The sequence below is a fragment of the Phragmites australis genome, chromosome 14 (genome assembly GCF_958298935.1).
Source record: "Phragmites australis chromosome 14, lpPhrAust1.1, whole genome shotgun sequence".
Lineage (NCBI taxonomy): Eukaryota > Viridiplantae > Streptophyta > Magnoliopsida > Poales > Poaceae > Phragmites > Phragmites australis.
Window position 1 is genome coordinate 16777187 of NC_084934.1, and position 11359 is coordinate 16788545.

At 43.2% G+C, this 11359-nt stretch overlaps 1 protein-coding gene and 1 pseudogene across 1 annotated transcript; one reads left to right on the forward strand and one right to left on the reverse strand.

The window, feature by feature from the left end:
- Window positions 1-213: 213 nt before the first annotated feature.
- Window positions 214-1852, forward strand: LOC133891169 (uncharacterized). Its single transcript, XM_062331888.1, has 2 exons — window positions 214-430; window positions 797-1852. Exons 1-2 carry the CDS (start codon window positions 322-324, stop codon window positions 1501-1503), a joined length of 816 nt encoding a protein of 271 aa, XP_062187872.1. The 5' UTR covers window positions 214-321; the 3' UTR covers window positions 1504-1852.
- Window positions 1853-6838: 4986 nt separating this feature from the next.
- Window positions 6839-8103, reverse strand: LOC133890273 (uncharacterized protein At4g14100-like; annotated as a pseudogene).
- Between the last annotated feature and the right edge of the window lie 3256 nt (window positions 8104-11359).

Here is an 11359-nt window from a genome sequence, read left to right on the forward strand (position 1 = left end):
TTGCTTCCTATTTTGGTCAAGAGATTAAAGAAAGTAGTAACCACAAAATATATGTTGCGGCCAACCACGGCACACGCTATTATCATCGCCGTGCCATATTCAAACGGCTCGCCCTCGAGGGCCCACTCGCCAGTCACCGTACTCTGACAAACGGCCACGCAGGACCAATTCAAAAAGGCACGGGAGCCGATCCGACCGTTGGGGCCTCCTCCGCTTAAAACCTCCAAGAGCGAGCGAGAGAGAGAGAGAGAGAGAGAGAGAGAGAGAGAGAGAGAGAGACCGAGCAAGCAGTTCTTCGTTTTCCCCGTGATCGACTGAGCGATGGATCACCGGCCACCGCTCGACGTCTCCCCGCGCCGCCTCCGCCCGCGCCCGCACCGCGTCCAAAGGCCGCCCCTGGCGCCGTCCTCCTCCGTCAAGACACCGCCAGGTACGGCGCCTGATACCCGTCCCCATCGTGCCGCGCCAACGGAATTGGTTCCAATGCTCCTTCTTGATGTGCTCTGCCTCTGCTCCCCTGTCTCCCTGATTGGTTTAGGGTAAGGAAAAATCGATGAAAATTTTGCTTCCGGCCCCAATCGAGAGAGAAAGATCCACCCTTTTTTTCATTTTTTTTTTCCAGTCCTCAAATTTCCTTTCTTTGTTTGTGCCAATACCCGAGTTCTTCGGCGGCCATTTCTCCAATTCCAAGAAACGGAATTTTTGTTGCCCTTCCCTTTCAGTTTGAAGCAGTAGGCTTGGCCCAGAAACGATTTTTCGGTTTCCGATTTGATGCGTGTTTCTCTCAACTCTCCAGGATCGATCAAGAAGGCGGCGACCCCGATGCGCGCGTCCACCTGCGCGATCCCGTCGCCGATCCGCCTCGAGCCGAGTCCGATGCGCGCGTCCATCTCCGCGCTCCCGGTGCCGCGCCTGGAGCCGAGCCTGCCGCGCACGAAGCTGGACTTCCCAGCAGCCGCCGCGCCGTCGCCGGCAAGAGCGACGGGGAAGGAGAACCTCCCCGCCACCGAGCTGTCGCCCCCGGCAAGGGCGGCCCGGAAGGAGAACCTCCCCGCCGGCGTCGACCACGATGAGAGGGTGGCGCTCGACCTCGCCGCGTTGGCCAGGGCGGCCTCGCCGGTCGCCGGCCCGCTCTTCGTGCGGGGCAGGCTCTACGACCTCTACTCGGCGCGGCGCAACGAGCGGCTTAAGCGCAAGCACGGCTTCCCCTACGGCGGCGACTGGGAGGCGGTGGACGCGGAGGTGATGGCCGAGGACCCCTGCGTCGCCGTCGAGCTGTCCAAGCGCCGCGTCGCCAATAAGGCCTCCACCGGCGCTGGCGCCGAGTCCGTGCGGAGGTCCATGCCAGCTGGCGACTTCGCGGTGGGCCGGGCTAAAGGCCTGGCGCCGAGGTCCTCCCTGAGGGCCAGCAAGGAGATGAAGAAGGCCACTGCCGCATCCGGCTCCGTATCGTTGGTCAAGGAGAGGACAATCAACTCCAGGTCGTCGGCTCGCCGGATGTGACGCTGCAGTGTCTCGTCTGAATTGTGTGATCTGCTGGAGGTGGTGGTGTTGGTAATGTGGATATCAGGATATGGTGATGCTATCTACCTATCTAGTATATGTCAGTAAGAAATGTTTGGTGAATCGATTTGGGGAGCAATATAGATGCGGATTTTGGTAGAGAATGTGCTGCTGAATAAGTTGAACCATCTCTACTGAAAGTTAAGAGTCTTTCTCTCTGTGCATTTCCTCGGTAATGTTGTGCCGGATGCGGATACTCTCAGAACAGCTCGGATATGGCTGGGATACGTATTCGAGCAATATTCGGATATGGACCGGATATGTCAGTTATTTTGAAGTTATTCGAATCTCGTACACACAAATTTTCAAACAGATCAACCTTTTGAACTGCTTGCTGAATTCATGAGCAGGTAAGAGATAACCTGACGATATAGCTTTTGTGCTAGCTTCATTGATATTCCTCACCAAATAAAAAGCCTGTTCGAATAGACCATCTAATTCTCCGAAAAGTATTAGTTGAAATCCCATTAACCCATCGCTCATTAATACAACCTCAATATTTTTGGATTCCAAATTCAGAGCAATACCTCTAATTCCTTCTGCAAATTCGCTTTCAAATTAAGTTTGGAATTAGTAGACGCTGCCAAGGGGAGTGAGGGTGCCATACGCAAAAGGAAGCGGGCATTTTTTTGGTAGTTATAAAATTATCATACTTCTTCAACTTGAGTAACAAAATAAAGGAAAAAAATCGTGTGAAGTAAAATTAAGGTCTTTGCTTTTACTTATAGCCAAAAGAAAATCCTTAGAAATTTTTTGAGTCATCTCTAAACTTTTTTCTTTATCTCATCTCGAACAAATTGACTTTTTTTTTCCTTATTCTAATCTAATTCTATTGTTGAGATGGTTGAAAAATGATGCGAAGCTATTCCTCCCGGAACGAAAGGATCAAAACCTTTTACACCGCACACAGGACTTACAGTTTGTACTTTTCCAGTTAATCAATAAGGATCGGACACCCTTATCCAGGACCATACAAACCCGCACACAATTAGCGAAACATTTTATTCAAACAAATGTAGAACCAGAATGGATGGTTTTGTGCTTATTACCGGAGAGCTATTTCATTTTAACATAAAGAAATACAAAAATGAATAGAAAGTAAAATGATTCACTCTTTTTTAATAAATACCTTTTTTAGCTAATAACTAGATAAAAAAAATTCTTTTATTAATTTTTTGAATTTAAGCAACTAAACCCATTCTAAATTTTTGACCAATCCACGAAATAAATTGATCCATGGACGGATCCTTTTTATTTATCTATTCTTATTCTATACCCTTTAAACCCCAAGAATGTTAAAAATTCGTACGAGAGTAGTTCCACCGACTGGAACACTGAGAGGAGCTCCCGTGTCAATCACTTGCATTCCTCTCATCAACCTAAGGATACTTCGTGGATACCTAGTGGATACGGTTCCATCCAGCAACAGTCTAGTTTGGCTCACTCAAATCCCAAAATCATCTACTATCCATCCGAGTTTTTTTTAAATATTTTTTGACATAAATAATTAAATAAAAATACCTCAGGCGAAAATTTTATAAGAATCTGAAAAAATTCACTAATATTCTTCTTATGTGATGAACTAATTTCTAAAATTATTTGTAGCCCTAAGTTATATGGTAAAAAAGTGAGTTACTTTGTAATGCTCTATTTATATGTATTTTTATTATTTCATGTGATATTATTCTTTTAATTCAATTTGAATTCAAACATATACACCCCTTAACTGCGCCAAGAGTACGGTTCACATCTCTATTTTCCCCTCCCATCTTCTCTGTGCAAAACAATGGTGTTCTGTTGTTCTAAAAATTCTAAAACTTTTTTTACATGTTTTATAATCCATACGCAACCTATTTTAATTGGATTCACCCAAAAACCCATGGCGATAGCCCTTGACTGCACCATTAGACAGTACTTTGATATGTTTGTGTTATTTCTATTATGTGGTTATCATGTCATGTAGGGTGTTTATTTCGATACTATGTTATCATTAACGTTTTTATTACCTGTGTTCTCATACCATCACAAAGTGTAACATCATGCAATCTTAGCCGCTTTCGAACGTATCTACATGCCGTCCCGTCGGACAATAAATTGTTGGCTTGCAACTTTCCACATCAAACCATTAGTATTACAAACCCTACCACTAGTGAGTTTTTTTATTTTAGCCTTTTAAAAACTAATATTTTAATAACAGCCCATTGGCATTTAAATTTTCAAGAACTAACCCCTTTTGTCACGCCAAAGTGTCTGGCATGATTCCCCAACGTAGTCACGCCATATTCATTGGCGTGACCAAAGTAGCCACGCTGGCGAAAACCCTGGCGCCTTTACACGTGGGTTCGACGTGGCAGCCTGAGTCACGCCAAATTGGTTGGCGTGACTCGGATGAACAGTATTTTCGGATGCCACGTCGAACCCACGTGTAAAGGCGTCGGGGTTTCTGCCAGCGTGGCTACTTTGGTCACGCCAATGAATATGACGTGACTACGTTGGGGAGTCACGCTAGACACTTTGGCGTGACAAAATGGGCTAGTTCCTGAAAATTTAGATACCGACGGGCTGTTATTAAAATATTAGTTTTAAAAAGGCTAAAATAAAAAAAAAGTCACCACTAGTACGCGTGCAAATAAAATACAACATTACATGATATGGTATAATTTATTCAATTACAAACAACATGATCATAGCACACGGAAGAAGGATCAATGTTTAGACCCCATGACATACGGACGAAGGATCAATGTTTGAACATCGGAAGAATCTTCTCCCATAGGTTTCGAGCTCATGGGATACCTTCATTTCGCATACAGTACCGCACTTGCACAATGATGGTGGTATAGCAAACGTAGGCATATCAGAGCTCGCCATCTCTTTACTCCGGCTTGTGTTTGGGGCAGGGATAACATACGCAGTTCAGAATTGTCTTTTATAGTCGTTCACAATATCAATTGCAAACACACAATGCTGTAACCACACCCAGTAGCACAACCCTCTGTCGTGAGTCAGGCTTTAGACATAAAGTGACCACATGACTCAACTATAAGCATGAAATGATAACACTATACTGCTAGTAGAGTATCTCTATCGTGACTCACACTTTAGACATAAAGTGACCACATGACAGCGCTTTAAGCATGAAATGACAACACATTTATCGTGAATCAGGCTTTAGACATGAAGTGACCACACGACTTAGCTTTGTACAAAGAGGATGGGAGGAAAAATAGAGTTGAAAACAGTACTTCTAGCGCAATCAAGGGGTGTATATGTTTGAATTCAAATTGAATTAAAAGAAGAATATCACATTAAATGATAAAAATACATATAAATAGAGTATTACAAAGTAACTCACTTTTTTACCATATAACCTAGGACTACAAATAATTTTAAAAATTATTCCATCACATAAGAAGAATATTAGTGATTTTTTTTTCAGATTTTTGAAAATTTATTTGAGTCACTAACAATTATTCGAAGATATAAAGTAGGCTTTCTTAGAGAATTTTAGTTTAAATTCTACATAGGTTTTTTGGGTGAGTTCAATTAAAATGGGTTGCAAATGGATTATAAAACATGTACAAAACGTTTTAGGATTTTTGAAATAACAGAAGACCACTGTTTTGCACAAATAAGATACGACGAAAAAATTGATCTATGAACAATACTCGGATCGAGTACTATTCACCCATGGGCTAACCACCCTCTGATGAGGCGGTAAGGTCCTAGTGGACTGCTTACCGTCCTAACTGCTTAATGAGAGGATGGTAGGCATCTGTTTTTTAAATATTTTCGTCCAAGGTATATTTATTTAATTATTTATATAAAAAATATAAAAATAAAAAACTTTATCCTCTCGGCTCTCGTCTCCCTCTCGCATCTCACCACTCGCCAGCCGCTGCCACACACGGGCCCTCTCGCCGTCGTTGGTCGTGACCACGCCGACGGCCATCCCGCGCCTCCAGCCGCCCGCGCCTTTAGCTAGCAGCCGCCCCACCAGCCCGCGCCTCTAGCCAGTAGACGCCAGCCGCTCTCCAGATCTGGTGAGTAGCCCGCTCTCTGCTCTCCTTAGCAGTTACGTTCTCACATGATCTGCTCCCTTCCGCCGAGTTGACAACCAGGTGGTCTGTTCTCACTTCTCACATGGTCTGTTAAAACCGAGTCTTACAAAGTTCTTTACTAGATCTATTAAAACCGAGTTCTTTACTAGTTTTCAGTTCTCACATAGGCAACCAAGTTCTTTACTAGTTCTCCCATGGTCTGTTAAAACCGAGTTATTTACTAGTTCTCACATAGGCAACCGAGCCATTGTTCTGTTCAGTAGTTCTTGTAATTCTTTAATCTTTACTAGTTAGTAGTTCTTGTAGTTCTTTACTAGTTCATCCATGATCTGTTAAAACATTTGTAAATCATCAAAAGATTGTGTGTGTCATCGTTCAGTAGTTCAATAGTTCAGTTATTCAGTAGTTAGGTGTAACTTATTTATGTTTTTCTAAAAATAGTAAAATGTATCTGCATATCAGGTTTTTTGGAAAAATAGCGTATCCTCGTATCGATATCGGGCTGATAACGATACATGTATCCGTATCGGTACTGCATCGATATTGTGGTTTATGGTCATTCTAACTGAATGTGGTATGAGATGTTGCTAACTTAGGTTGGTTGCAGTTGGGCAGTGTTCTGAATTTGGTACTTGATATTGATGGGCAGAGAATAATTGCTGCAATTCTGAATGTTGCTTGCTTGCTGACATGACACCCTTTCTAGGACTTGGGTCTTAGTTTAGTAATGTGATAAATAAGTTGAATCACATGCACTAAAAATTCATATCCTTTTGTTTGCTTGGGTACACATATCTTGTGTACTATGACGAGTTTTTGTCATATTCTGATCGAAATGTAGCATAAGGTGTTGTCATTTTAGGCAGGCTACAGTTTGGCATCGTTCTGAATTTGATGCTTGGAATTCATGGGGTAGAACCATAGTTGTGGCAACTCCAATGCGCATGGTTCTGAATGTTTATTTTTTGGTGGAATGAAACGTATTTTTAGGACCTGGACTTACTTTAGATTGCTATACGAATTTTGAAGCTTATAATTTGATTTCATGATAAGCTGGGAGACCTCAAACAAATACAAGATCTGCTTCTCATTGTTCATTCATTCTTGCATACATTACCCACGCACACATCTGGGAGAAATGGGGCTTTCTCAACAGCAAAGAGGCAGAGGAGAAATGGGGAGTAGGCAGGCATCAGGCATGTATATATATGTACTTACACGGATGGCATTGCAGCTCCTGCAAACATGCTTACTAGTCTGGCCGCCTCAAGCCCACCGGCGACCTCCTCTTCATCACTTCTAGGGACATGGTGCTTCTTCTTCCTCTTCTCTTCTTCATTGTCGCTCGGGAAGCAGTGCGCCACGCTGGGCTCAAAGCTCATCACGAACTGCTGGATCCCTGTCACGGCGTGTTGGATAATGACTCAAACACCTCAGGAGTACAAGTCCTAGCGAATACTACAAATATTCTAGTCGAATATGACTCCGTAAGACGCCTATAAATATGGACCATCTCTCGTACCTTCAATTTTGAACCATCGTAATAAGATTTGTTCCCTGTGGATTTTTACCTCTAAATTGGAGCGTTTTTCATGTAAATCCTTGCCTCTTGTGTCCAAATTTCCTAACATTGCGCAGGTGCATTACGCAATGCAATTATCAGAAAAGTCGATCCGGGAGAGAAAGTTGTGCTATACTGCTATTCTTCCAACTTTTTTATGTGTCCATTCGTCCAACTTTTTTGTTTTTTTATATATTTCTTCACTGTCTTGATTCAGGGAGAAAGTTGAATCATGCAAAATCGTCAGAAGAAAATTAAGGAAGATTACTATGTTTAACGATTAGTCAGTTAGTTATGCTCATTTAGCCATTTTAGCGGCTCTTTCTAAAAGGCGTGAATGCAAATAAAAAACATCTGCTTTGAAACATCTATAAATCTGGTTCATAAGGAAGATTACCATAGCAGCTACAATCAGCTAATCAAATTACTAGCAAATGAGCGCTGCTACGGCTATCTGAAATTACCACCGATGAAGTTCCAGCGCACGGGCCGCCCCGTGCTGATCTCCTCGTAGTCGTAGTAGACGATGAACCCGGCCTTTCTCCACACGTGGCACTCGATACCGCCGGTGACCTCGCGGCCTATGTACTCCGCGCCGCCGCTGGATAGCCACCAGGGCGGCAGCACGCCGACGGGGAACCGCTCGACGCGGCACGTCGACGGGTCGAAGTAGAAGGCGGTGCCGTTGCCCCTCTCCACGTCGTAGGGCGGGTCGGCGGAGAGCTGGTGCCGGACCAGGTTCAGGTTGCGCCTCCGCGGCCAGTCGTACTAGAGGCCGGTGATCCGGAGCGGCGGGCCCGTCGACGCCATAAAGTAGCTGGTCAGGTTCGTGAACAGCACCGCGTGGAACCGCTCCGGCCACGGCGTCGGCGGCGAGCTGGAGGAGGAGGGCAGCAGCGGACATCGGGTGCGCGCCATGTCGCAAGGCAGCGAGCCTTATCTGCAGGTCTGCAGCTGAACTGAGCAGGCAATCAAAGGCAGCTGTACCGTGGAAGGTGATTCTTTGAGATTCGTGAAGCTGATCTGAGCGATGTGATGTGCCATTTTAGGGGCAGATTTTCTGTCTCTTACCTTACTAAAAGGTGTGGTTGAAGTCAAGTCTGATTAGAGAGATTCTGATTATGTTCAAGGCTGCAATTTTCGTGATGTTAATTGTATAAGTGGCTCCTGGTAAATAGGACCCACAAACGCAGAAGAAATAGATTTATTTAGAAAGGAAACACCACTGGACTTTATTTTTAAATCTCTATTAAAAATTTTAAAAGTAAAAGAATTTCGAAGAAAATATGACTATATGAGCATGGTGGTTGCAGCCGAAGCCTCGAAGCAGCGTAATTCTCAAATCTAATCCAGCGTAATCATTCCTGCTGATTATTACGTGTGTGGGCTTTAATCAAGAACGTTGCCAGGAATAATTTGTGTTGGGCATTGACGCATGCAAGGATGTATTGTAGTGTCAGTAGCTAGCTGGGCTGGGCTGGGCTGGGCTGGCAATAGCGTTCCTGAATTGGATAGTTTCCTGAAGGAGAAAGTCTACACAAGGACATCTAGTTTGAGGTTGAGCAAACTAGGTGTCCTTGTTTAATTTAGAAGATTATTATTAGTAAAATCATGATTATTTATAAAAATGGAGACACGAATTGCTAATTCGAATTTAAGCTCTCTGAAATGATCAGCGGATGACCAAGATGCTCAGGATCTGCTAAAAACTCGTACTTTCTAATAGAAAGAGCCATAGCTGGCCAGTGTGAACTGTAGCACTAGTACATAGAGTCATATCTTAGATGGCCCAAAAACAATTATTTCAGACTGTTTAAGCCGTCAAAGTTATTGCGCCAGTCATAACGACCGGGTTACCTTGGACGGTAAAAAGCCTAGGATAATTGTTTATCTCACATGATTCTAAGCTGAACCCGTAAAAGATAATGTATTTTGAATCGTTTGTGATACTTTGTTCTAGAACATGAAAAATACAAAAAGTCAGTAAAATTTGCCGATTTTTTTTGGATGATCGCCAGGCCACCCATGCATCGTCACAGTCACCCACTATCACCAGGTCTCACCATTTTTGAGAGTATATTGTTAGGACTCAAACTCACAACCTCATGACAAAATGACTCAACACTCCTACCAACTGAGCTAGTGCATGTTTTGTACTAGGTATCTAGGATATAATTGTTCTAACCTGTAAATGATGCATTTAAATTATACATTCACTTAGCAATTTGAATAATACATTCTTTTTAACCTTGCTGGGAGTTTATGATTGATCCAATGAATTTAACATATTCAAGAGTGGTTGGAAGAGAGACAATTGAGAGATTCTCACTGAGCATTCCATTTCACACGGGAAGAGTGGTCAAATGGCAAAGGAAACGACAATTCATTTTTGTCTTTACATTCATAAATGCATAAGCGTATGAAAGAAAATTTAGGCTAAGAAGTTAACGGATCTTTTCACTAATTTACATAGAAGAAAGATTAATTACACACTAACACTAACACTAAGTGCCTTTGCTAGCCTACGCTTTTTCGTCAGCAGGCAACCGAAGATAACTTATCTTTTCACATAACAAAAAGACCAGTTACTATAAAAGAAGATCCAGATTGCACAAAAACATGTCTGGATCAAAAAAGCTGCTAAATCCAAATAGCTAATTTTGGATTAGCATGCATATAACACCTACACATTAACACTAACCCTACCCTTATTTGTCACGGGCCATCGAGGGTGGCAGTGTGGCTGATGGCGATGAAGCTACCAGAGGCACCACTGTCATCATCATCGTCAGAGTTGTTGAAGTTGGAGTTAGCGCCAGGCTCCTCCTCTGTGTTGGCCTCTTTCTCGTCGCTGTTCCCACCTCGTCCTCCTCGGCACCACCGCACTTCTCTTCCACTTCCTCTTCCTCCTCCTCCTTCGAGCCCAGCAGTGATGGAGTGATGTCCCACCATTAGACGTCGTCATCGTTGTCGTCCCTGGCCTCCTCCCCATCGAACGATAGGTCAGAGATAGTCTCCTCGGAGGAGATAGCCATTGCCTCCTTCTCCAACAACAATTTCGTCAAGGGCCGACTAATTGGCAACCAGGCCTAGTGTGGAGTGGGTGAAGAGGGCAGAGTGACGACGGTGGCAGAGGAGTGGCTATGGCGATCAGAGTGGAGGAGGCAAATAGTGAGGAGAAATGGGGAATGCTAATGAGGTTTTTGGAGGAGGAGAGAGGGCCTTAAGTGGTGTCCTAGACTCGATATTGGTATCTGTACACATGTATGAACGTTTAGTCAGAAAGCACTAGGGGTGGAAATGGATGGCAGGAAATCCGAATTATCCGATTCCGTATCCGTTAAAATACGAATATGGATATCCGTATCTGTATTCGTTTTTGAAATGGATACTAAAATGGATATATCCGAATTCGTTTTTGAGATTCGGATTCAAATGTGGATATCTGAATTCGAGATATATCCGATTCGTATCCATATCCGCCAACTAGAGAACCAAATTTTGCTAAAGTTTTAGAAATTTCAAATATGAACGAAATTCCAACCCAATTAAATTGGAACAAATTTCAGTCAAATTTCAGTTAAATTTGATCAAAAATTTAAATTTCCAACATGAATTTTGAACAAAATTTCTAAAATTCCGGCCCAATCAAATTAGAACAAATTTCTGTCGAATTTTATCAAATTTCAGTCAAAATTTTTCAAAATTTTAAATTTCCGACCTGAATTTCGAAGATCGAGTAGATATCCGAATGCGGATTCGTATTCGAACTATCCGATTCGTATTCGTATTCGAGGATATTCGGATCCATATTCGCATTCGGATTAAAATGTGGTAAATCGTACTATCCAAATTTGATTTCATACGTATTCGATCCGTTTCCAACCCTGGAAAGCACGTACCATTACGGTGGCACACGCATGCATTCACTGAGAAAACGCATACCCGCATTACGAGAGGCCTTCTCTTACTGTAATAATTTTCTAACTCGTGTGTAGTGAGATGTGCATGCGCATGTGTGCATGCGAGAGCATAAGAATGGTGTGTGTTGAGTACGTGGGTCCTCAATGCAATACTCTCGATAAAAAAGAGTGTGGAAACTGGGCAGCAGCTGCAGCCGCAATCCCCGTGCGCGCATATATGCATGCATGTACCCGGTATAGATCAAGTTTGT

Bases quoted from the DNA above. Each gene is read 5' to 3' on its own strand.
- LOC133891169 (XM_062331888.1), top strand. From the start codon at position 322: ATGGATCACCGGCCACCGCTCGACGTCTCCCCGCGCCGCCTCCGCCCG. The intron at 431-796 runs GTACGGCGCCTG...TCAACTCTCCAG, and splicing joins CTCCGTCAAGACACCGCCAG to GATCGATCAAGAAGGCGGCG.